The sequence below is a fragment of the Petromyzon marinus genome, chromosome 65, assembly GCF_048934315.1.
Source record: "Petromyzon marinus isolate PM22_M1 ecotype Great Lakes invasive population chromosome 65, UKy_Petmar_22M1.pri1.0, whole genome shotgun sequence".
Lineage (NCBI taxonomy): Eukaryota > Metazoa > Chordata > Hyperoartia > Petromyzontiformes > Petromyzontidae > Petromyzon > Petromyzon marinus.
In genome coordinates this window covers 6,327,086-6,353,414 of record NC_133731.1, presented here as the reverse complement: position 1 = coordinate 6,353,414, position 26,329 = coordinate 6,327,086, and the positions used below count along the sequence as shown (strand labels likewise).

At 55.8% G+C, this 26,329-nt stretch overlaps 1 protein-coding gene across 8 annotated transcripts in view; it reads right to left on the bottom strand.

Moving 5' to 3' along the window:
* LOC116956407 (SH3 and multiple ankyrin repeat domains protein 2-like) overlaps positions 1-26,329 on the bottom strand; it is a 181,867-nt gene that overhangs the window by 95,417 nt on the left and 60,121 nt on the right. For all 8 annotated transcript variants that reach the window (XM_076054306.1, XM_076054305.1, XM_076054308.1 and 5 more), the window contains 2 exons: positions 4,881-5,137; positions 4,399-4,602 (listed from right to left, as the gene is read on the bottom strand). In XM_076054306.1, coding sequence (XP_075910421.1) covers positions 4,399-4,602; positions 4,881-5,105 — 429 coding nt within the window. In that variant the 5' untranslated portion in view covers positions 5,106-5,137. The remainder of the gene's footprint in view (positions 1-4,398; positions 4,603-4,880; positions 5,138-26,329) is intronic.

Sequence of the window (26,329 nt, the reverse complement as noted above, 5' to 3'; positions counted from 1 at the left end):
CTAGAGCAGTGGTCGACTCTCTAGACTCTAGAACAGGGGTCGACTCTCTAGACTCTAGAGCAGGGGTCGACTCTCTAGACTCTAGAGCAGGGGTCGACTCTCTAGACTCTAGAGCAGGAGTCGACTCTCTAGACTCTAGAGCAGGGGTCGACTCTCTATAGAGTAGGGGTCGACTCTCTAGATTCTAGAGCAGTGGTCGACTCTCTAGACTCTAGAGCAGGGGTCGACTCTCTAGACTCTAGAGCAGGGGTCGACTCTCTAGACTCTAGAGCAGTGGTCGACTCTCAACAGAGCAGGGGTCGACTCTCTAGACTCTAGAGCAGGGGTCGACTCTCTAGACTCTAGAGCAGGGGTCGACTCTCTAGACTCTAGAGCAGGGGTCGACTCTCTAGACTCTAGAGCAGGGGTCGACTCTCTAGACTCTAGAGCAGGGGTCGACTCTCTAGACTCTAGAGCAGGGGTCGACTCTCTATAGAGTAGGGGTCGACTCTCTAGACTCTAGAGCAGGGGTCGACTCTCTAGACTCTAGAGCAGGGGTCGACTCTCTAGACTCTAGAGCAGGGGTCGACTCTCTAGACTCTAGAGCAGTGGTCGACTCTCAACAGAGTAGGGGTCGACTCTCTAGATTCTAGATCAGTGGTCGACTCTCTAGACTCTAGAACAGTGGTCGACTCTCTAGACTCTAGAACAGTGGTCGACTCTCTAGACTCTAGAGTAGGGGTCGACTCTCTAGAGAGCAGTGGTCGACTCTCTAGACTCTAGAGCAGGGGTCGACTCTCTAGACTCTAGAGCAGGGGTCGACTCTCTAGACTCTAGAGCAGTGGTCGACTCTCTAGACTCTAGAACAGGGGTCGACTCTCGACTCTAGAACAGGGGTCGACTCTCTAGACTCTAGATCAGTGGTCGACTCTCTAGACTCTAGAGCAGGGGTCGACTCTCTAGACTCTAGAGCAGGGGTCGACTCTCTAGACTCTAGAACAGTGGTCGACTCTCTAGACTCTAGAGCAGGGGTCGACTCTCTAGACTCTAGAGCAGGGGTCGACTCTCTGTAGAGCAGTGGTCGACTCTCTAGACTCTAGAGCAGGGGTCGACTCTCTAGACTCTAGAGCAGTGGTCGACTCTCTAGACTCTAGAACAGGGGTCGACTCTCTAGACTCTAGAGCAGGGGTCGACTCTCTAGACTCTAGAGCAGGGGTCGATTCTCTAGACTCTAGAGCAGGAGTCGACTCTCTAGACTCTAGAGCAGGGGTCGACTCTTTATAGAGTAGGGGTCGACTCTCTAGATTCTAGAGCAGTGGTCGACTCTCTAGACTCTAGAGCAGGGGTCGACTCTCTAGACTCTAGAGCAGGGGTCGACTCTCTAGACTCTAGAGCAGGGGTCGACTCTCTAGACTCTAGAGCAGTGGTCGACTCTCTAGACTCTAGAACAGTGGTCGACTCTCTAGACTCTAGATCAGTGGTCGACTCTCTAGACTCTAGAGCAGGGGTCGACTCTCTAGACTCTAGAGCAGGGATCGACTCTCTAGACTCTAGAGCAGTGGTCGACTCTCTAGACTCTAGAACAGGGGTCGACTCTCGACTCTAGAACAGGGGTCGACTCTCTAGACTCTAGATCAGTGGTCGACTCTCTAGACTCTAGAGCAGGGGTCGACTCTCTAGACTCTAGAGCAGGGGTCGACTCTCTAGACTCTATAACAGTGGTCGACTCTCTAGACTCTAGAGCAGGGGTCGACTCTCTAGACTCTAGAGCAGGGGTCGACTCTCTGTAGAGCAGTGGTCGACTCTCTAGACTCTAGAGCAGGGGTCGACTCTCTAGACTCTAGAGCAGTGGTCGACTCTCTAGACTCTAGAACAGGGGTCGACTCTCTAGACTCTAGAGCAGGGGTCGACTCTCTAGACTCTAGAGCAGGGGTCGACTCTCTAGACTCTAGAGCAGGAGTCGACTCTCTAGACTCTAGAGCAGGGGTCGACTCTCTATAGAGTAGGGGTCGACTCTCTAGATTCTAGAGCAGTGGTCGACTCTCTAGACTCTAGAGCAGGGGTCGACTCTCTAGACTCTAGAGCAGGGGTCGACTCTCTAGACTCTAGAGCAGTGGTCGACTCTCAACAGAGTAGGGGTCGACTCTCTAGATTCTAGATCAGTGGTCGACTCTCTAGACTCCAGAACAGTGGTCGACTCTCTAGACTCTAGAACAGTGGTCGACTCTCTAGACTCTAGAGTAGGGGTCGACTCTCTAGAGAGCAGTGGTCGACTCTCTAGACTCTAGAGCAGCGGTCGACTCTCTAGACTCTAGAGCAGGGGTCGACTCTCTAGACTCTAGAGCAGTGGTCGACTCTCTAGACTCTAGAACAGTGGTCGACTCTCTAGACTCTAGATCAGTGGTCGACTCTCTAGAGAGCAATGGTCGACTCTCTAGACTCTAGAGCAGTGGTCGACTCTCTAGACTCTAGAACAGGGGTCGACTCTAGAACAGGGGTCGACTCTCTAGACTCTAGATTAGTGGTCGACTCTCTAGACTCTAGAGCAGGGGTCGACTCTCTATAGAGCAGTGGTCGACTCTCTAGACTCTAGATCAGTGGTCGACTCTCTAGACTCTAGAGCAGTGGTCGACTCTCTAGACTCTAAAGCAGGGGTCGACTCTCTAGACTCTAGAGCAGTGGTCGACTCTCTATAGAGCAGTGGTCGACTCTCTATAGAGCAGTGGTCGACTCTCTAGACTCTAGAGCAGTGGTCGACTCTCTAGACTCTAGAGCAGTGGTCGACTCTCTAGACTCTAGAGCAGGGGTCTACTCTCTAGACTCTAGAGCAGGGGTCGACTCTCTAGAGCAGTGGTCGACTCTCTAGACTCTAGAACAGTGGTCGACTCTCTAGAGTAGTGGTCGACTCTCTAGAGCAGTGGTCGACTCTCTAGACTCTAGATCAGTGGTCGACTCTATAGACTCTAGAGCAGGGGTCGACTCTCTAGACCCTAGAGCAGGGGTCGACTCTCTACACTCCAGAGCAGGGGTCGACTCTCTAGACTCTAGATCAGTGGTCGACTCTCTAGACTCTAGATCAGTGGTCGACTCTCTAGACTCTAGAGCAGTGGTCGACTCTCTAGACTCTAGAGCAGTGGTCGACTCTCTAGACTCTAGATCAGTGGTCGACTCTATAGACTCTAGAGCAGTGGTCGACTCTCTAGACTCTAGAGCAGTGGTCGACTCTCTAGACTCTAGAACAGTGGTCGACCCTCTGGACTCTAGATCAGTGGTCGACTCTCTATAGAGTAGAGGTCGACTCTTTAGGCTCTAGATCAGTGGTCGACTCTCTATAGAGCAGTGGTCGACTCTCTAGACTCTAGATCAGTGATCGACTCTCTAGACTCTAGAGCAGTGGTCGACTCTCTAGACTCTAGAGCAGTGGTCGACTCTCTAGACTCTAGAACAGTGGTCGACCCTCTGGACTCTAGATCAGTGGTCGACTCTCTATAGAGTAGAGGTCGACTCTCTAGGCTCTAGATCAGTGGTCGACTCTCTATAGAGCAGTGGTCGACTCTCTAGACTTTGGACCATTTTGGGTTGACCGACCCCTGACTGTGGGAGCCCAATTTAAAGTGGGGGTCCAGCTCACCACGGGAATCCACGCCCGGCGAACGTTCCCCTGTCAACGTCGCCACTCCCACGCCACTCCCACGCCACTCCCACGCCACTCCCACGCCACTCCCACGCCACTCCCACGCCACTCCCACGCCACTCCCACGCCACTCCCACACCACTCCCACGCCACTCCCATGCCACTCCCACGCCACTCCCACGCCACTCCCACGCCACTCCCACACCACTCCCACGCCACTCCCACGCCACTCCCACGCCACTCCCACGCCACTCCCATGCCACTCCCACGCCACTCCCGCTTTGGGCTTTTCGACGGGTCGGGCGGTCGGGGCAGCGGAGGTCGAAGTGAACCGAACTGAACCGGCGATCTCCGCGGATTCCCGTCGGCGCGCCCGCCACTAGCGCCCACCGTGTTTCGACACCGCGCGCGGAACGTCCGGCACGCCGCCGGGACCGCCCCGAGCCGGGAAGTCGATGGTCCCCCGTCGAGTTTCCTTCGCACCGTACGGTGAGCGAGCGACGGCGAGCGATCGCGGAGACCCCCGAAGCCGGAGAGCGGGCGCACTACACGAGGCCCGGGCCGCGGGGAAACTCCGCGCTCCGCTCAAAAACTGGGTCCGGTGCAGCCGCGAGGAAACGGCGTTCGGCGCGGCGAACATCCCCCCGGCGAGCTCGGGGAGCGAGCGGGCGCGTTGCCGCGGCGACGCGGCGAGGGACGCACCGCGGAGGGGGGTGGGGGGGGCGGGGGGGGGGGAGGGGAGGCGAGGGGGGGCAGGGCAGGGCAAGGTCAAGGCAGGGCAGCACCTCCAGGTAAGGCACGCCGGTGTTGGAGGGCTGCGGGTAGTCGCGCAGGGGCCGCTCCTCGTCGAAGAACTTGCCGGCGCGGCCGTTGCAGGCGGGCTGGAAGAGGCCGTAGTTGAGGGCGTCGCTGAGGCTCTGCGTGAGCGTCTGCAGGATGCGCTGCTTGGCCTCGCGCACCAGCGCATCCGGGTTGAAGCGCAGGCACTTCTGCTCGAACGGGAGCGCGCGAGAGAGCGAAACGCAGATCATCAGTTGACAGGCGCGGGCGCTTCGCGGCCAACGCCACGGTTCACTGCGAAGTCAGATGACGCTCTCATTTAACGCGGGAAAGCCTCCAACGGGCCTCAAGACTCAGGAGGGTCCTGGCCAAGCTTTCCCCTCTCCTTCGACCGGTGCCGCCCCCCCCTCACCGCGACCGGTGCCGCCCCGCCCCCCCCACCCTCCCCGCGACCGGCGCCGCCCCCCGCCCCCGTGACCGCCCTCACCGTCTGGTGCAGCTCGGGCACGCCGACGCGCACCACCATCGTGTTGAGGCCGGCGTCGTCGCCGGCTCCCGGCGCTCGCTCCGCTGTGGCGCGGATCGTGTCGTAGATGGTCTCCTCGCGCGCCGAGCCCTCGCCGTCAGACTCGCCGCCGCCGCCGCCGCCGCCGCTGCCCTCCGAGCCGCTGGCGACCGTCCCATCCTCGCTGGGAGGGGGGCTCACGGGCATGGCTGCCGCCACCGCCGCCACGCTTCACATCACTGCGGGGGCGGGGCGGCACGCGACGGCACGGTTAGGGGGGCGCGCTACGGACGCCGGCGACGCCGGCGACGCCGCCGCCGCCACCGGCGCAGTTGTGCTCAGAGGCGATTTCGGCGCGGTGCCCGACGTTTCGCGCCACGCGCTGGGAGCTCCTACCTTCTTCTTCCTCTTCAGGGTCGAGCTTGGTTCAGTTTATTGAGGAAGGCGCCCGGCAAAAGCGGAACGAGATGCCGGGCGCCAGACGCACGGCGTTTGGTTTTTCCCGTCCTTCCCACGCGCACCTCCGATTGGCGCGGGCTGGCTACGTACGGCGCGAAAGAAGTTCGACGTTCGAACAACGCGCGCATCCGCCCGGAGGTGATCCTGATTTAACTGCAAATCAAGCGATTGTTTGACGGACAGACAGGCGGATGGACGAGCACGCGCGTAGATGCAGGAAAAAAATGTACATACAGAACGGAGGAAGTGAAACTTGCACGACAACCACAACCGCTGTTCGCAAACAAAGTGGCGGTAACATCAACCTGGGCGATCGTGTCATGGCGAGGCGCTTGCGCCAGGTTAGGTGCGCTGCAGAGCCTCGACAGACTCGCCTCGCTCTCGTAGAGAGGCGACGATGATGACCACACGACTGCCGGAAGTCATCGCTCACCCGACCCGGATTCACAGAGCCCTCGGAAACTCACCAGCGCGCAACAGTTGCGAGCGGTGGCACGGCAGTTAGCTCACCTGCGCTACGTAATCTGACAAACTTGATTCGATTTTCTGGTCACGGCCAACATCCGAGGTCTGAGACTCACACAGAGACCCATAGACTCACACAGAGACCCATAGACTCACACAGAGACCCATACACTCGCACAGAGAACCATACACTCGCACAGAGACCCATAGACTCACACAGAGACCCATAGACTCGCACAGAGACCCATAGACTCACACAGAGACACATAAACTCACAAAGAGACCCATAGGCTCACACAGAGACCCATAGACTCACACAGATATCCATAGACTCACACAGAGACCCATAGACTCACACAGAGACCCATAGACTCACACAGAGACCCATAGACTCAACCAGAGACCCATAGACTCACACAGAGACCCATAGACTCGCACAGAGACGCATAGACTCACATAGAGACTCACAGACTCAGACAGAGACCCATAGACTCACACAGAGACCCATAGACTCGCACAGAGATCCACAGACTCACACAGAGATGCATAGACTCACATAGAGACTCACAGACTCACACAGAGACCCATAGACTCAAACAGAGACCCATAGACTCACACAGAGACCCATAGACTCGCACAGAGATCCACAGACTCACACAGAGACGCATACACTCACATAGAGACCCACAAACTCACACAGAGACCCATAGACTCACACAGTCACCCATAGACTCACACAGAGACCCATAGACTCACACAGAGACCCATAGACTCGCACAGAGACCGATAGACTTACACAGAGACCCATAGACCCACACAGAGACCCACAAACTCACACAGAGACCCATAGACTCACACAGAGCCCCATAGACTCGTAAAGAGACCCATAGACTCACACAGAGACCCATAGACCCACAAAGAGACCCACAGACTCACACAGAGACCCATAGACTCACACAGAGACCCACAGACTCGCACAGAGACCCACAGACTCACACAGAGACCCATAGACTCACACAGAGACCCATAGACTCACACGGAAACCCATAGACTCACACAGAGACCCATAGACTCACACAGAGACCCACAGACTCGCACAGAGACCCACAGACTCACACAGAGACCCATAGACTCACACAGAGACCAATAGACTAACACGGAGACCCACAGACTCACACAGAGACCCACAGACTCACACAGAGACCCATAGACTCACACAGAGACCCATAGACTCACACAGAGACCCATAGACTCACACAGAGACCCACAGACTCACACAGAGACCCATAGACTCGCACAGAGACCCATAGACTCACACAGAGACCCATAAACTCACAAAGAGACCCATAGGCTCACACAGAGACCCATAGACTCACACAGATATCCATAGACTCACACAGAGACCCATATACTCACACAGAGACCCATAGACTCACACAGTCACCCATAGACTCACACAGAGACCCATAGACTCGCACAGAGACCCATAGACTTACACAGAGACCCATATACCCACACAGAGACCCACAAACTCACACAGAGACCCATAGACTCACACAGAGACCTATAGACCCACACAGAGACCCACAGACTCACACAGAGACCCATAGACCCACACAGAGACCCACAGACTCACACAGAGACCCATAGACTCACACGGAGACCCACAGACTCACACAGATATCCATAGACTCACACAGAGACCCATAGACTCACACAGAGACCCATAGACTCACACAGTCACCCATAGACTCACACAGAGACCCATAGACTCGCACAGAGACCCATAGACTTACACAGAGACCCATATACCCACACAGAGACCCACAAACTCACACAGAGAACCATAGACTCACACAGAGACCTATAGACTCGCATAGAGACCCATAGACTCACACAGAGACCCATAGACCCACACAGAGACCCACAGACTCACACAGAGACCCATAGACTCACACGGAGACCCACAGACTCACACAGAGATCCCCAACACCTCGGATCAGCACTGCTGGCCACGTACGGTGCGAATGAATATATACACATGTTACTTTTATTATTCCCATGATCATCACCCTATTATATGTATTATTTGGTTTATATTTATAGCCACGGCGAGCCGATGAGTGCGAGCGAGCGAGAAAGGGGGAATTAATCAATGGCCCCTAAGTGACGTTCACTCTTCAAGGGCAGGGGGGGTGGGCGGTGGGGGGAGGTGGGGGGGGGGGTGGCAGTGGGAGCAGGAGGGGGTGGGGGGGTGGTAGTGGGAGCAGGAGGGGGGTGGTAGTGGGAGCAGGAGGGGGTGGTGGCTTCGTGTGGCTCTCGAGTCGCGTGACGCACCGCGGCGCGAGCGGGGGCGATCGACCGGCCCCACGAGCCGCCCCGGCGCTCGTGGGCGCCTTAAAATCGCCGCCGCAACCGCCGCCGCCGCCGCTGCCTTCAATTGCCTTCGCGACAGCCAGCCGCACGTGCGCCCACGCACGCACGAACACTCGGCGAGAGAGATTCATTCGTGGGGGGGGGTAACTCGGGGCCTATTCGTAGAAATAAATACAATTGGAGGGAATGAAACGTCAGCTCAAATTCAGACAGGAATAAACGTACCACGCGGTAATTATTGTAATGACGATGAAAACGATCATTTCAACGCGTGACGTGCCACTGCAGAGTCCTCGCGTGAGAATCTGTGGGTCTCTGTGTGAGTCTGTGGGTCTCTGTGTGAGTCTGTGGGTCTCTGTGTGAGTCTATGGGTCTCTGTGTGAGTCTATGGGTCTCTGTGTGAGTCTGTGGGTCTCTGTGTGAGTCTATGGATCTCTGTGCGAGTCTATGGGTCTCTGTGTGAGTCAATGGGTCTCTGCATGAGTCAATGGGTCTCTGTTTGAGTCTATGGGTCTCTGTTTGAGTCTATGGGTCTCTGTGCGAGTCTATGGGTCTCTGTGTGAGTCTATGGGTCTCTGCATGAGTCAATGGGTCTCTGTGTGAGTCTGTGGGTCTCTGTGTGAGTCTATGGATCTCTGTGTGAGTATATGGGTCTCTGTGTGAGTCTATGGGTCTCTGTGTGAGTCTATGGGTCTCTGTGTGAGTCTATGGGTCTCTGTGTGAGTCTATGGGTATCTGTGTGAGTCTATGGGTCTCTGTGTGAGTCTATGGGTCTCTGCATGAGTCAATGGGTCTCTGTGTGAGTCTATGGATCTCTGCATGAGTCAATGGGTCTCTGTGTGAGTCTGTGGGTCTCTGTGTGAGTCTGTGGGGCTCTGCATGAGTCAATGGGTCTCTGTGTGAGTCTATGGGTCTCTGCATGAGTCTATGGGTCTCTGTGCGAGTCTATGGGTCTCTGTGTGAGTCTATGGGTCTCTGCATGAGTCAATGGGTCTCTGTGTGAGTCTGTGGGTCTCTGTGTGAGTCTATGGATCTCTGTGCGAGTCTATGGGTCTCTGTGTGAGTATATGGGTCTCTGTGTGAGTCTATGGGTCTCTGTGTGAGTCTATGGGTCTCTGTGTGAGTCTATGGGTCTCTGTGTGAGTCTATGGGTATCTGTGTGAGTCTATGGGTCTCTGTGTGAGTCTATGGGTCTCTGCATGAGTCAATGGGTCTCTGTGTGAGTCTATGGATCTCTGCATGAGTCAATGGGTCTCTGTGTGAGTCTGTGGGTCTCTGTGTGAGTCTGTGGGGCTCTGCATGAGTCAATGGGTCTCTGTGTGAGTCTATGGGTCTCTGCATGAGTCAATGGGTCTCTGTGTGAGTCTGTGGGTCTCTGTGTGAGTCTGTGGGTCTCTGTGTGAGTCTGTGGGTCTCTGTGTGAGTCTATGGGTCTCTGTGTGAGTCAATGGGTCTCTGTGTGAGTCTGTGGGTCTCTGTGTGAGTCTGTGGGTCTCTGTGTGAGTCTATGGGTCTCTGTGTGAGTCTATGGGTCTCTGTGCGAGTCTATGGGTCTCTGCATGAGTCAATGGGTCTCTGTGTGAGTCTATGGATCTCTGCATGAGTCAATGGGTCTCTGCGTGAGTCTGTGGGTCTCTGTGTGAGTCTGTGGGTCTCTGCATGAGTCAATGGGTCTCTGTGTGAGTCTATGGGTCTCTGTTTGAGTCTATGGGTCTCTGTTTGAGTCTATGGGTCTCTGTGCGAGTCTATGGGTCTCTGTGTGAGTCTATGGGTCTCTGCATGAGTCAATGGGTCTCTGCGTGAGTCTGTGGGTCTCTGTGTGAGTCTATGGGTCTCTGTGTGAGTATATGGGTCTCTGTGTGAGTCTATGGGTCTCTGTGTGAGTCTATGGGTCTCTGTGTGAGTCTATGGGTCTCTGTGTGAGTCTATGGGTCTCTGTGTGAGTCTATGGGTCTCTGTGTGAGTCTATGGGTCTCTGCGTGAGTCTATGGGTCTCTGCATGAGTCAATGGATCTCTGCATGAGTCAATGGGTCTCTGCATGAGTCAATGGGTCTCTGTGTGAGTCTGTGGGTCTCTGTGTGAGTCTGTGGGTCTCTGCATGAGTCAATGGGTCTCTGTGTGAGTCTATGGGTCTCTGCATGAGTCAATGGGTCTCTGTGTGAGTCTGTGGGTCTCTGTGTGAGTCTGTGGGTCTCTGTGTGAGTCTATGGGTCTCTGTGTGAGTCAATGGGTCTCTGTGTGAGTCTGTGGGTCTCTGTGTGAGTCTATGGGTCTCTGTGCGAGTCTATGGGTCTCTGCATGAGTCAATGGGTCTCTGTGTGAGTCTATGGATCTCTGCATGAGTCAATGGGTTTCTGTGTGAGTCTGTGGGTCTCTGTGTGAGTCTGTGGGTCTCTGCATGAGTCTATGGGTATCTGTGTGAGTCTATGTATGTATGTTTAACTTCTATCGCACCACCGTACGTAGCCATGGCAAGACCAAATGTGTGAAAGTAAAATTAAGCTGGCAGCGCAGTCACTTTTTGGGAGCATCTGGCATCCCTAACAAATATTGATATCCAGTTACCTCTGGATTATCTGTGAGCGGATCTACGTATGCATGCAAGTTGAACTTCTCTCGCACCGCCCGACGTGGCCAACCGCGCTCATCGGGAGGTGCGCTTGGGGGGGAAGGACAAAACAAAAACCCAAACGCAAAGAAAGCAGCGCTGAATAAAAATTCGTTTCCAGCCCAGATTTAAAGGCGCACGGCTCCCAGCGGCTTCCGAATATATCGAGCGCCTTCTCCGCGCACGGTGAGGCGCGGCGAGCGACGGTGGGCGGCGGGCCAGTGACCGGCGGCGGTATTTTTCACTCCGCGCGCCGTCGCCAGAGCGCTCCCGTTCGCGGCGGCGGCGGCGGGGATATTTTGGCGAGCGAGCGAACCGGCGAGAAACTCGCCGCGTCGTCAACAACTTCCTAACGAGAAGCCCATGTGTTCGTCACTAAGTCCCGGCTCATTGTCGCCCCCCCCCCCCCCGACTGTACCCGGCAAGCGTCGCCTACTGTACCCGGCAAGCGTCGCTCACTGTACCCGGCAAGCGTCGCCCACTGTACCCGGCAAGCGTCGGCCACTGTACCCGGCAAGCGTTGCCCACTGTACCCGGCAAGCATCGCCCACTGTACCCGGCAAGCGTCGGCCACTGTACCCGGCAAGCGTCGCCCACTGTACCCGGCAAGCGTCGCCCACTGTACCCGGCAAGCGTCGCCCACTGTACCCGGCAAGCGTTGCCCACTGTACCCGGCAAGCGTCGCCCACTGTACCCGGCAAGCGTCGCCCACTGTACCCGGCAAGCGTCGCTCACTGTACCCGGCAAGCGTCGCCCACTGTACCCGGCAAGCGTCGCCCACTGTACCCGGCAAGCGTCGCCCACTGTACCCGGCAAGCGTCGCCCACTGTACCCGGCAAGCGTCGCCCACTGTACCCGGCAAGCGTCGCCCACTGTACCCGGCAAGCGTCGCTCACTGTACCCGGCAAGCGTCGCCCACTGTACCCGGCAAGCGTCGCCCACTGTACCCGGCAAGCGTCGGGCGGCCCTGCCCCGTGCTGATGGGGAGATGGGGGTGGGGGAGGGCGAGGACATTCAAAATCTCAGGGGGTCGAAGGCCATGACACAGTCAATGTTAAGCAAACTTCAAACATGTGTCAAAACATGGAATGGATGGGCGCATTCTGCTCCGGCTCTCACTCCCAGTGTCGCCACACTCTCGGGGTTGTAAGGTGCTCCCCAAAAAACCTCGAACGCCATCGTCATTAAAGTGTTATACAGATCTTGGTTACGCACAAAGATCACCCCTCTCCGCGCAGCCTTGCAACAGACGGTAGGGGCAAGTGCCGTTAGCGAGGAGCACCTATGAAGGCCGGCACGGCACACGAAGGGGTTGGGTGGCCAGCACCACGCCCGGCCGCCTTTGTCTCCCCAGTGGCGATGTTTACTGCACACCGCACCAGGTGCTCATTTGAGGCAGGGAGAGGCCTTCGCCTGCAACGTTAGGCCCCCGCCTCACGACAGACCTGACTAAACTAATCTATTTTTATTCATCTGTCTCGTATTGCTTTACCATGCATTCACACGGAAAACACACGCGCACGCAGCTATGCACACATACCCATGGTGCCCACGGTACCGACGATACCCATGGCACAGTACCCACGGCACCGACGGCACTCATGGCACCCACGGTACCCACGGCAACCCACGGCAACCCACGATACTCACCGTACCCGCGGCGCCTAACGGCACCCAGGGTCAAGCGAACAAAATGGTCGGACGACGCCGGCACCGAATTTCGTCGCACCAGAACTCGCCAGCAGTCCGCCGCGCACGCAAACCACCGTCGGGTCTCCTCGTCTCGTCGCCCAGCTCGCCCAGCTCGCTCGCGTCGCCCAGCTCGCCCGCCCGCCCGCCCGCCCGCTCACCCGCCCGCCTCGCCCCGCGGTTCCCTCTCAACGGGCGTGACGCCGCCCCCCCCCCTCTCTCTGCCAGCACGCCTCACCGTCCGGCAGCCGGCATTCCAGCCCCCCGAGGCTAAATTCGCCACGGCCATGTGGCCCCGCCGTTGGCGACGGTGGGTGCCGCGATCGGGCGCCGTCCGATCGCGGCACGGCGACTGATTTTTATTTTACCAGGTAAGCCCCCCCCCCCCCCCACCCCCATCACTGAGCTACTTAGCTCATTTTTGCAGAAGCGACCCTGGCCAACAAATGATAGCTCAACGAGGTGAGTGGGCTGATCGTCATCGCGTGCACATCTGTGGCAGACAGAAACGCACGTTGTTCATTCTAAATGCGGAGGGCAAAGCAAAAACAAAACAAAAAACGCGTGACCACTGGGGAAAGAGAGACACCGAAATCTCCAAATATACAGCAGCAGCAGCAGCAGCTGCAGGCATCGTCAGGGTCGGGATGGAACCCACGACCACCTGCATAGGCGAGGTAGTTAACATCTCCTAGCCACCGTGGCACCCCAAAGGGTGGAGCCTCTGCCATTGTTTGCCCGGGCCACTGCCAGCAGAAGAGGCCTCCACCAGAGGAAGCTCCCCGAGAGCCTCTCCAGGAGAAGAGGGAACCTGTTGGCCTACTCTTCCACGCCGGCCAGCAACGTCTCGTCGCAAGAGGCGCGAGGAGTTACCCCGCGCATTACCCCACCACACCCGATGAACTAACCTACACACCTCCGATTAGCAACGGCTGGCTACGTACGGTGTGAAAGAAGTTCAACATACATACGTGGACTCACACAGACACACGCAAGACATACACAGAGACCCATAGACTCACACCGAGACCCATAGACTCACACTTAGGCCCATAGACTCACACAGAGACCCATAGACTCACGCAGAGACCCACAGACTCACACAGACACCCACAGACTCACACAGAGACCCATAGACTCACACAGAGACCCATAGACTCACACAGAGACCCATAGACTCACACAGAGATCCATAGACTCACGCAGAGACCCATAGACTCACACAGAGACCCATAGACTCACGCAGAGACCACAGACCCACACAGAGTCCCATAGGCTCACACAGAGACACAGACACACACAGAGACCCATAGACTCACACAGAGTCCCATAGCCTCACACAGAGACCCATAGACTCACGTAGAGACCCATAGTTTGTTGTCCGTCCCCCGCACCTCCGATTAGCAACGGTTGGCTACGTACGGTGGGAAAGAAGTTCAACGAACGTACAAAACACAACCGTAGTGAACCCATTTACACCGCTGGGTCGACAGAAGCGTGGTTGACTGGGGGGGGTGGGGGGGGAGGCAGAGGGGGGACAGTTTCAGAAACTTTGCCGAGATAAAATGGAACAGGTGACCCACCACCCCCGCCACCGACCTGACCCTTACTAACCGCTGCCACACTGGCCCCAGAGGAGTCTCGACTGAACGGGTGGCAGCCGGCACCGGCGAGAGGAGCCCATGGGGCCACAGGTGACGACGGGCATGGCGAGGGGCAAACTGGATGCGGCGTGCCGGGGTTGCGCCGATATGATCCCATCTCCTTGGTTCTTTCGGTAAAGTCACCACGTAGAAGGGAAATAATAAAATAATACAAATATAAAACGTAATAACATGAAATTGTCACGACGTTTCGGCCACAACACAAGTAGCCTTCCTCAGGTGAAGAAACAGAACTGTCGGGAAGACAGCGCTCCGATGAGTTATGTTTCTTCACCTGAGGACGGCTACTTGTGTTGCGGATCCGAAACGTCGTGATAATTTTTATTTTATTATGTTTTATTTGTATTATTATTTTATTATTTCCCTTCTACATGGTGACTTTCCCGAAAGAACCAAGAAGATGAATCGCTGCAGTCACGAAAGCTTTAAATCGAAATTTAATATGACCCCGGTCGGTGAGCCAGATGGCACCGGCTGAAATTAAACCCGGCTCATGTAAAAAAAAAAATGTCCCCCCCCCCCCTCCCCTATGGCCTTCAGGAAGACGCTGGGAGCCATGCACTTTTAAATCATCTCGGTTGAAAGCTAATTTCTTTAGAACTGCTTCTTGTTCCGTGAAGTTGTGTCGTCCTTTCGCCCGCACCTCCTCCGAGCACGGGTGGCTACGTAGGGTGCGAAAGAAATTCAACGTACGGTACACACAACGGACTGCTATGAAGGCCGGCACGGCACACGACGCGGGTGGGTGGCCAGCACCTGGGTACTCATTTGAGGCTGAGTCGACCTAGGGGGAAGCCCAAGGACCGGTTCAGATAATCGTCACCGAGTGTTGGCCGTGAGCTGGAATCGAACTCGGGTCGCCAGGTTCGTAGCGCAGCAAAGCGCTGGCCGCTACACCACCGCTACACTAGCACTCCCGGAATACACACGCACGCACGCACGCACACACATACACGTACATTCTATGGGCAGCAGAGGGCATCGCAGATAAAGCCACTGAACTATCCACTCACATTGAAGCTTGCCACCTTCACCAACCCGCATCGACCGGCGTGGTGAAGTGTGATAAAAACAAACTCATCCAGCAGCAGATTGACCAGGGCCAAGGACGATGTAACGATGACGGCGATTTAACTTTTTGCAACAGAATCACACAACGCACGCAAGCGCGTTGAACTTCGTTCGCACCGCAATGTAGCCAACCGTGGCTAATTGGAAGTGCGGGGCGAAGGACGACAAACGACGGGTCTCTGTGTGAGTCTATGTGTCTCTGTGTGAGTCTATGGGTCTCTGTGTGAGTCTATGGGTCTCTGTGTGAGTCTATGGGTCTCTGTGTGAGTCTATGGGTCTCTGTGTGAGTCTATGGGTCTCTGTGTGAGTCTATGGGTCTCTGTGTGAGTCTATGGGTCTGTGTGTGAGTCTGTGGGTCTCTGTGCGAGTCTGTGGGTCTCTGTGTGAGTCTATGGGTCTCTGTGTGAGTCTATGGGTCTCTGTGTGAGTCTATGGGTCTCTGTGTGAGTCTATGGGTCTCTGTGTGAGTCTATGGGTCTCTGTGTGAGTCTATGGGTCTCTGTGTGATTCTATGGGTCTCTGTGTGAGTCTATGGGTCTCTGTGTGAGTCTATGGGTCTGTGTGTGAGTCTATGGGTCTCTGTGTGAGTCTGTGGGTCTCTGTGTGAGTCTATGGGTCTCTGTGTGAGTCTATGGGTCTCTGTGTGAGTCTATGGGTCTCTGTGTGAGTCTATGGGTCTCTGTGTGAGTCTATGGGTCTCTGTGTGAGTCTATGGGTCTCTGCGTGAGTCTATGGGTCTCTGTGTGAGTCTATGGGTCTCTGTGTGAGTCAATGGGTCTCTGTGTGTTTCTGTGTCTCTGTGTGAGTCTATGGGTCTCTGCATGAGTCTATGGGTCTCCGTGCGAGTCTGTGGGTCTCTGTGTGAGTCCATGGGTTTCTGTGTGAGTCTATGGGTGTCGGTGTGAGTCTATGGGGCTCTGCGTGAGTCTATGGGTCTCCGTGCGAGTCTATGGGTCTCTGTGTGAGTCTATGGGTCTCTGTGCGAGTCTACGTATGTGTGTTGAATTTCTTTCACAACGTAACGCAGCCAACCGTGGCTAATCCGAGGTGCGTCGCACGGCATCCAATCGCGACGGGGCCCAAAGCCTCCTCGGCGCGAGGCGGCCATCGCCCCCGCGGACCAATCCGCACGCTGCCCTACACACACGGGGGCCTCGCCGTTCAATTATTAAAACTGAAAATGAACCGGGGCTGGCGAGCGCGCGCTGAGGTTCGGGGTACGGCGTTTGTTTACGCCGTCGTCACGGCTACGGCGGGGGGGGGGGGGGGGGGTCACTTGGCCATCCATTATGGATGACGGGGGAGGGGGTGCGTTGGGGGAGGGGGTGCGTTGGGGGGGGGGGGGGTGGGTGGGGGGGGGGGGGTCGTGTAAGTGACCGGGCGACTCGCAACGACCCCCGCCAAGAAGACAAGGACCGGACGGCGACGGTGACGGTGACGTCCGAGTCGGCGGCGCGTCCCGTCCGGTCGTCGTGGGGATTCTCCACGGCCTGGTCGGAGTCCGCCGGCGAGCCGCCCGCAACGTCGCCGCCGCTACCGAGATGCTGCCGGCATGGAATCCGGCAAACTGGGCCACTCGCGGTCAGCCCCGGTGTTCTTCTGGTGTGGCGGGTTGATGGTTCCCGGTCCGGTCACGAGTGACTTACGGAGAGTCTCGTAGATTCACACAGAGACGCATGGACTCACACAGAGACCCATAGACTCACACACACACCCATAGACTCACACAGAGATCCATAGACTCACACAGAGATCCATAGACTCACACAGAGATCCATAGACTCACACAGAGATCCATAGACTCACACAGAGACCCATAGACTCACAAAGAGACCCATAGACCCAAACAGAGACCCATAGACCCAAACAGAGAGCCATAGACTCACACAGAGACCCATAGACCCACACAGAGACCCATAGACTCACACAGAGACCCATAGACTCACACAGAGACCCATAGACCCAAACAGAGACCCATAGACTCACACAGAGACCCATAGACTCACACAGAGACCCAGACCCACACATAGTACCATCGACTTACACGGAGACCCATAGACTCACACAGAGACCCACAGATTCACACCCATAGAGTCCAATAGATTCACATGCAGATGTGGGGGGGTGGGTGGTGGATAGGATTTAAGACCTCGGCGTGCTAACCACGGCAGCAAGCGCTGCGACTCTCGAGTTCAAGAAGCCTAAATAACTCAAATAAGACGGAATGGGGGTGGGGTGAGTGATGAATTGCCGCGTCTACCCCCACGGCGTGCCGGAGATGCCCTCCGCCCCTCAATTACCGTCAATCGAGGGCGCTTGCCCGGGTGTGTAATTGTTGCTCGGCGGAACGTCACCGCCGCTTCCCCGGGCAAAAACTGACGGGCCGGGCAACGGGGTCGTGGGGCGGTGCGGGATTTTTTGTTTGTTATCGCCGAGATCGTTTCAGCACCGCCGACGACGCAAAGACCCCCCCCATAGACTCACACAGAGACCCATAGACTCACACAGAGAACCATAGACTCACACAACGACCCATAGACTCACACAGAGACTCAGAGACTCACACAGACACCCATAGACTCACACAGAGACCCATAGACTCACACAGAGACCCATAGACTCACACAGAGACCCATAGACTCACACAGAGACCCATAGACTCACACAGAGACCCATAGACTCACACAGAGACCCATAGACTCACACAGAGACTTACACAGACACCCATAGACTCGCACAGAGACCCATAGACTCGCACAGAGACCCATAGACTCACACAGAGACCCATAGACTCACACAGAGACCCATAGACTCACAGAGAGACCCATAGACTCACACAGAGACCCATAGACTCACACAGAGACTCAGAGACTCACACAGACACCCATAGACTCACACAGAGACCCACAGACTGACACAGAGACCCACAGACTCACACAGAGACCCATAGACTCACACAGAGACCTACAGACTCACACAGAGACCTAAGAACTCACACAGAGTCCCATAGACTCGCACAGAGACCCATAGACTCGCACAGAGACCCATAGACTTACACAGAGACCCATAGACTCACACAGAGACCGATAGACACACACAGAGACCTATAGACTCACAGAGACCCATAGACTCACACAGAGACCCATAGACTCACACAGAGACCCATAGACTCACACAGAGACCCATAGACTGACACAGAGACCCATAGACTCACACAGAGACCCATAGACTCACACAGAGACCCATAGACTCACACAGAGACCCATAGACTCACACAGGGACCCATAGACTCACACAGAGACCCATAGACTCACACAGAGACCCATAGACTCACACAGAGACCCATAGACTCACACAGAGACCCATAGACTCACACAGAGACCCATAGACTCACACAGAGACCCATAGACTCACACAGAGACCCATAGACACACACAGAGACCCATAGACTCACACAGAGACCCAAAGACTCACACAGAGACCCATAGACACACACAGAGACCCATAGACACACACAGAGACCCATAGACTCACACAGAGACCCATAGACTGACACAGAGACCCATAGACTCACACAGAGACCCATAGACTCACACAGAGACCCATAGACTCACACAGAGACCCATAGACACACACAGAGACCCATAGACTCACACAGAGACCCAAAGACTCACACAGAGACCCATAGACACACACAGAGACCCATAGACACACACAGAGACCCATAGACTGACACAGAGACCCATAGACTCACACAGAGACCCATAGACTGACACAGAGACCCATAGACATAGAGACCCAGACTCACACAGACACCCATAGACTCACGTAGAGATGCATAGGCTCACAGAGACCCATAATTTGTTGTACGTACAGGTAAGGCCCACTCATAGCTATTTTAGCTCAACGAAGTGGCTTATCATCACGGGGAAATTTACAGCAGCCAAAGTTAATATATAAACACCACACACGTTGATTCTAAATGTGGAGGAGAAAATGAAACACAACGAAGGACCGGGAGAAAAGTCCACGCGGCCACGGGGAGAGAGAGAGAGACACACACAAACTTCAAATATACAGCAGGCATCGTCAGGGTCGGGATCGAACCCACGACCTCTTGTACACCAGGAAAGTTAGTTGACATCTCCTAGCCACCGTGATGATGATGAGAGACGCAAACTCCAAATATACAGCAGCAGGCGTCAGGGTCGGGATCGAACCCACGACCTCCTGGTTTTTCCCTGGCTCGCTCGTGCCGAGCCTGGCAGGCGCCTGGCACCATCACCGCGGGATGTCGTCGTTCGTCTTTTTATTCCGCCTTCGGTGCGCGGCGACGCTCGGCACCACGGGGGTCCCTCCCCCCCCCTCTTGGGCCCCCTTGGTGCCCCCGGTTTGCCGAGACTATTTGTCGCCGATGGATTTTCTCGTTACACGCGACTCACCGGATGGGAATCGTCATCGCCGAACGTGACGACGACTACGGCTAAGCACCGCCATCACCGCAAGCCCCTTCATCACTGTCCTCATCACCGCCGCCGCCACTACCACCACCACCACCACCACGATCGTCGTTATCATTACTGTCGCCACCACCGTCGTCCTCATGACCATTAATATCGTCATCGCCACCATCACCGCCCTTATCACCATCATCACTACCACCGCCACCATCATCGCTGCCGCCACCACCGCCGCCGCCGCCGCCGCCATCTCACCACCAAAGAACGAATTTGCCGACCGACTCTGACGAGTCTACACACGAACGGGCGTGAGCGAAGACGCACACAAAAGATCATTTGGTAAGTACTCTTTGGTTTTTTCGGTAAAGTCACGTAGAAATAATAAAAAATAAAATTATATAATAGCATACGACGTTTCGATCGCAACATAAGCAATCATCATCAGGTAGAGGAAACACATAAACGCAGATATATACACAGACCTTAAGTAGAGGGAATTAACACAGATGTACCAGGGGATATAGAGAGACGGAACATCACACTAAATCAAACAAGGTTTAGGAAAAATTTGGAAACTGTGTAAAGCAACACAGACGGTCGGTTAAAACACAATTAACGCATGGTTTGGTTTTAACCGACCGTCTGTGTTGCTTTACACAGTTTCCAAATTTTGCTAAACCCTGTTTGATTTAGTGTGATGCTCCGTCTCTCTGTATCCCCTGGTACATCTGTGTTAATTCCCCCTACTTAAGGTCTGTACATAAATCTGCGGTTATGTGTTTCCTCTACCCGATGACGACTGCTTGTGTTGCGATCGAAACGTCGTATGCTATTATGTAATTTTATTTTTTATTGTTTCTACGTGACTTTACCGACAAAACCAAAGAGTAATTCCTGCAGTCACGAAAGCACCTAATCAAGTTCGTCATTCGGTAAGGTTACTCGACACCGCGGTGAACAGGGGAAGACCAACACTGCTCGCTGGCTATAATGCATCCGCAATGTCCGCGTGCCGTGTATGTACGCGCACAAAAAATAAATGAAAATGCCGCTGTGACTGTCATGCAACGTTACTCGCTAATTGGCAGGGCTGCTGCGTGTCCCTCGAAGGAGAAGGAAGAGGAAGAAGAAGAAGAAGGGATCTCAGAGGTAGCTCTTTGAGATCCGCTTCCATTCGCCAACAACGGGAAGGGCCTGAGAGGGGGGTCTCGCGAGAGAGGGACTGCGGGCGGGGGGGGAGGGGGGGCGTCGGGGGGGGGGGGGAGGGGAGCACGCGCACAAGAGGCGCTTCCTCGGCCCGCGCCGCACCTCGAGGCCGTCACGCGAGGCGTCGACAAGGGGGCTCTGGGCCGCTGGCAAGGGGGTCACGGGGGGTGGGCAGACCCCAAGCGGGCGCCGTGGGTTGCCCGGCCGAGATGACCACTCCCGGCCGACGCACCCGGACCGGGAACCCCCCCACGGCCCCAACGCTCGCCGCCTTGAATCCGCCCCGGCGCTCCGCTCTCCGCTGTGAGCGTCGCTCCTCCGCCCCCCGCTGTCAGCCTCCAAACTGCCCGGTAGCGCCCTTTCGCCCGCGCGCGTGCGTGCCGAACTTCCTTCGCAACCGTACGTAGCCGGCAGTGCTGATTGGACAACGACGTGACCCCCCCCCGTCCGCCCCCCCCCCCGTCCCGCTCGCCGCTGCTCGTCCGCAGAGGCCGATCTTGACACCGCCGGTACCGGTCATCGGCAAGTCAACTCGGCACGGTCTGAAAAAAAGACACAGATGCCCCGTGCAGCAGCCTGAAACAGACTGTTGGGGCAAGCGCTGTCAGCGAGCAGCACCGACGAAGGCCGGCACGGACGGCACGCGACGGTGTGGGTGTGGCCAGCATCAACGCCCGGCCGCCTTTGTCTTCCCCAGTGGCGATTTGTTTTTGTTTTTTTCACATGCCGCACCGGCTGCTCATTTGAAGCCGAGTCGACCTAGGGGAGGCCCAGGACCGGTTCAGACAATGGTCACCGGGCAGCCGCGGAGACGGGGTTCGTAGCGCGGAGCAGCGGCGCTAACCGCTGCGCCACCGCTCCCCACGCGCGCGCTAAAAGGGGGCGGTGGGCGAGACTGGGTCATCGTGCCGGTCGGGGTAAAGCCGGGAAGTGTTCCATCACCCTCCACCACCGCCACCGCCACCACCCCCACCGCGCACCACCGTCCTCTCGTGCCAGCGGCCTCGGTAAAAATAGCCGGGGGTGGGGGGGGTGGGGGGGTAGGGGGGGTGGGGGGGTGGGGGGGGTGGGGGGGTAGGGGGGCGACGGCCGCGCGTCTCTCCGAAGCAACAACAAACGCCGCCGTTGACGCCGCCGTTGACGCCGCCGCCGCCCCCTCGGCCTCTCGGCCCCCCTCGGCCCCGACTCTCGAAGGCAACTTCAGCCGCCCGGGGGCCCCCCGTCCACGAAGGGACACGTGGTGGTGGTCTCAGCGTGCGTGGAGGGGCGGCTGATGACGACGATGATGACGACGACTGTGACGATGATTGACGTAATGGCAGCCCGGCTAGCTACATCTCTGCCTGACTACCCACTCACCTACCTGAGTACCTGGCGAACCACCCACTCACCTACCTGTGTACCTGGCTAACTTCCCACTCACCTACCTGTGTACCTGGCGAACCACCCACTCAACTACCTGTGTACCTGGCGAACCACCCACTCACCTACCTGTGTACCTGGCTAACTACCCACTCACCTAACTGTGTACCTGGCTAACCACCCACTCACCTACCTGTGTACCTGGGTAACTTACCACTCACCTAACTGTGTACCTGGCGAACCACCCACTCACCTAACTGTGTACCTGGCGAACCACCCACTCACCTACCTGTGTACCTGGCGAACCACCCACTCACCTACCTGTGTACCTGGCTAACCACCCACTCACCTACCTGTGTACCTGGCTAACCACCCACTCACCTACCTGTGTACCTGGCTAACCACCCACTCACCTACCTGTGTACCTGGCTAACCACCCACTCACCTACCTGTGTACCTGGCTAACCACCCACTCACCTACCTGTGTACCTGGCGAACCACCCACTCACCTACCTGTGTACCTGGCTAACTACCCACTCACCTAACTGTGTACCTGGCTAACCACCCACTCACCTACCTGTGTACCTGGGTAACTTACCACTCACCTAACTGTGTACCTGGCGAACCACCCACTCACCTAACTGTGTACCTGGCTAACCACCCACTCACCTAACTGTGTACCTGGCTAACCACCCACTCACCTACCTGTGTACCTGGGTAACTTACCACTCACCTACCTGTGTACCTGGCGAACCACCCACTCACCTAACTGTGTACCTGGCTAACTTCCCACTCACCTAACTGTGTACCTGGCGAACCACCCACTCACCTAACTGTGTACCTGGCGAACCACCCACTCACCTACCTGTGTACCTGACTAAACACTCACCTACCTGTGTAGCTGACTAAACACTCACCTACCTGTGTACCTGACTAAACACTCACCTACCTGTGTACCTGACTAAACACTCACCTATCTGTGTACCTGACTAAACACTCACCTACCTGTGTACCTGGCGAACCACCCACTCACCTACCTGTGTACCTGGCGAACCACCCACTCACCTACCTGTGTACCTGGCGAACCACCCACTCACCTACCTGTGTACCTGGCGAACCACCCACTCACCTACCTGTGTACCTGGCGAACCACCCACTCACCTACCTGTGTACCTGGCGAACCACCCACTCACCTAACTGTGTACCTGGCTAACTTCCCACTCACCTACCTGTGTACCTGGCAAACCACCCACTCACCTGTGTACCTGGCTAACTTCCCACTCACCTACCTGTGTACCTGGCAAACCACCCACTCACCTAACTGTGTACCTGGCGAACCACCCACTCACCTACCTGTGTACCTGGCTAACCACCCACTCACCTAACTGTGTACCTGGCTAACCACCCACTCACCTACCTGTGTACCTGGGTAACTTACCACTCACCTACCTGTGTACCTGGCGAACCACCCACTCACCTAACTGTGTACCTGGCTAACTTCCCACTCACCTAACTGTGTACCTGGCGAACCACCCACTCACCTAACTGTGTACCTGGCGAACCACCCACTCACCTACCTGTGTACCTGACTAAACACTCACCTACCTGTGTACCTGACTAAACACTCACCTACCTGTGTACCTGACTAAACACTCACCTACCTGTGTACCTGACTAAACACTCACCTATCTGTGTACCTGACTAAACACTCACCTACCTGTGTACCTGGCGAACCACCCACTCACCTACCTGTGTACCTGGCGAACCACCCACTCACCTACCTGTGTACCTGGCGAACCACCCACTCACCTACCTGTGTACCTGGCGAACCACCCACTCACCTACCTGTGTACCTGGCGAACCACCCACTCACCTACCTGTGTACCTGGCGAACCACCCACTCACCTAACTGTGTACCTGGCTAACTTCCCACTCACCTACCTGTGTACCTGGCAAACCACCCACTCACCTGTGTACCTGGCTAACTTCCCACTCACCTACCTGTGTACCTGGCAAACCACCCACTCACCTAACTGTGTACCTGGCGAACCACCCACTCACCTACCTGTGTACCTGGCTAACCACCCACTCACCTAACTGTGTACCTGGCGAACAGCCCACTCACCTACCTGTGTACCTGGCTAACTTCCCACTCACCTACCTGTGTACCTGGCTAACTACCCACTCACCTAACTGTGTACCTGGCTAACTTCCCACTCACCTACCTGTGTACCTGGCGAACCACCCACTCACCTAACTGTGTACCTGGCTAACCACCCACTCACCTACCTGTGTACCTGGCGAACCACCCACTCACCTAACTGTGTACCTGGCTAACTTACCACTCACCTACCTGTGTACCTGGCAAACCACCCACTCACCTAACTGTGTACCTGGCTAACTTCCCACTCACCTACCTGTGTACCTGGCTAACTTCCCACTCACCTACCTGTGTACCTGGCGAACCACCCACTCACCTAACTGTGTACCTGGCGAACCACCCACTCACCTACCTGTGTACCTGGCGAACCACCCACTCACCTACCTGTGTACCTGGCGAACCACCCACTCACCTACCTGTGTACCTGGCGAACCACCCACTCACCTACCTGTGTACCTGGCGAACCACCCACTCACCTACCTGTATACCCGGCGAACCACTCACTCACCTACCTGTGTACCTGGTGAACCACCTACTCACCTACCTGTGTACCTGGCTAACTACCCACTCACCTACCTGTGTACCTGGCTAACTACCCACTCACCTACCTGTGTACCTGGCGAATCACCCTCTCACCTACCTGAATACCTGGCGAACAGCCCACTCACCTACCTGTGTACCTGGCTAACTACCCACTCACCTACCTGTTTACCTGACGAACCACCCACTCACCTACCTGTATACCTGGCGAACCACACACTTACCTACCTGTATACCTTGCGAACCACCCACTCACCTACCTGTATACCTGGCGAACCACCCACTCACCTACATGTATACCTGGCGAACCACCCACTCACCTCCCTGTATACCAAGCTAACCACCCCCTCACCTACCTGAATGTCGAGCTCACCGGCTACTCACCTCCCTGTATACCAAGCTAACCACCCCCTCACCTCCCTGAATGTTGAGCTCAGCAGCTACTCACCTACCTCTATACCAAGCTAACCACCCACTCACCTACCTGAATGTCGAGCTCACCGGCTACTCACCTATCTGTATACCAAGCTAACCACCCCCTCACCTACCTGAATGTCTAGCCCAGCAGCTACTCACCCATTCCCCAATCTAACTATCCACCTAACCACCCACTCATCTACCTGCATGTCTAGCCCAGCAGCTACTCACCCATTCCCCAATCTAACTATCCACCTAACCACCCACTCATCTACCTGCATGTCTAGCCCAGCAGCTACTCACCCATTCCCCAATCTAACTATCCACCTAACCATCCACTCATCTACCTGCATGTCTAGCCCAGCAGCTACTCACCCATTCCTCAATCTAACTATCCACCTAACCACCCACTCATCTACCTGCATGTCTAGCCCAGCAGCTACTCACCCATTCCCCAATCTAACTATCCACCTAACCACCCACTCATCTACCTGCATGTCAAGCTAGCCAACGACTCACCTATCACCCGATATAACTATGCACCTAACCACCCACTCACCTACCACTATATCTTAGCTACCTGACCATTGCACTCACTTATCCCTTCCACCTAACAATCCACCTACCCACTCACCTACTCTCTCATCCACCCACGCACATAATTTCCTTTCAAAACACCCACCTACCTGCAAGCCCAAATACACAATCGCTTGATTACCCACCAGCCGAGCCAATCCATCAACCCACCTACTTGCCTTCATGTACTAAATACCGGTAGGTCAACACACCCCTACTTATCCCACGTATCCGACCAACTTTACAGCCCGATTCCTGTTGTTGGGAATCAGCAATTGATTACTGGTTTAACCGGTGATCGTTCAACAACCCTAGTGACTACTCAGCTACCTGCCTGTCTGTCCGCCTGGATACCTATCAACTTATATACAACTTA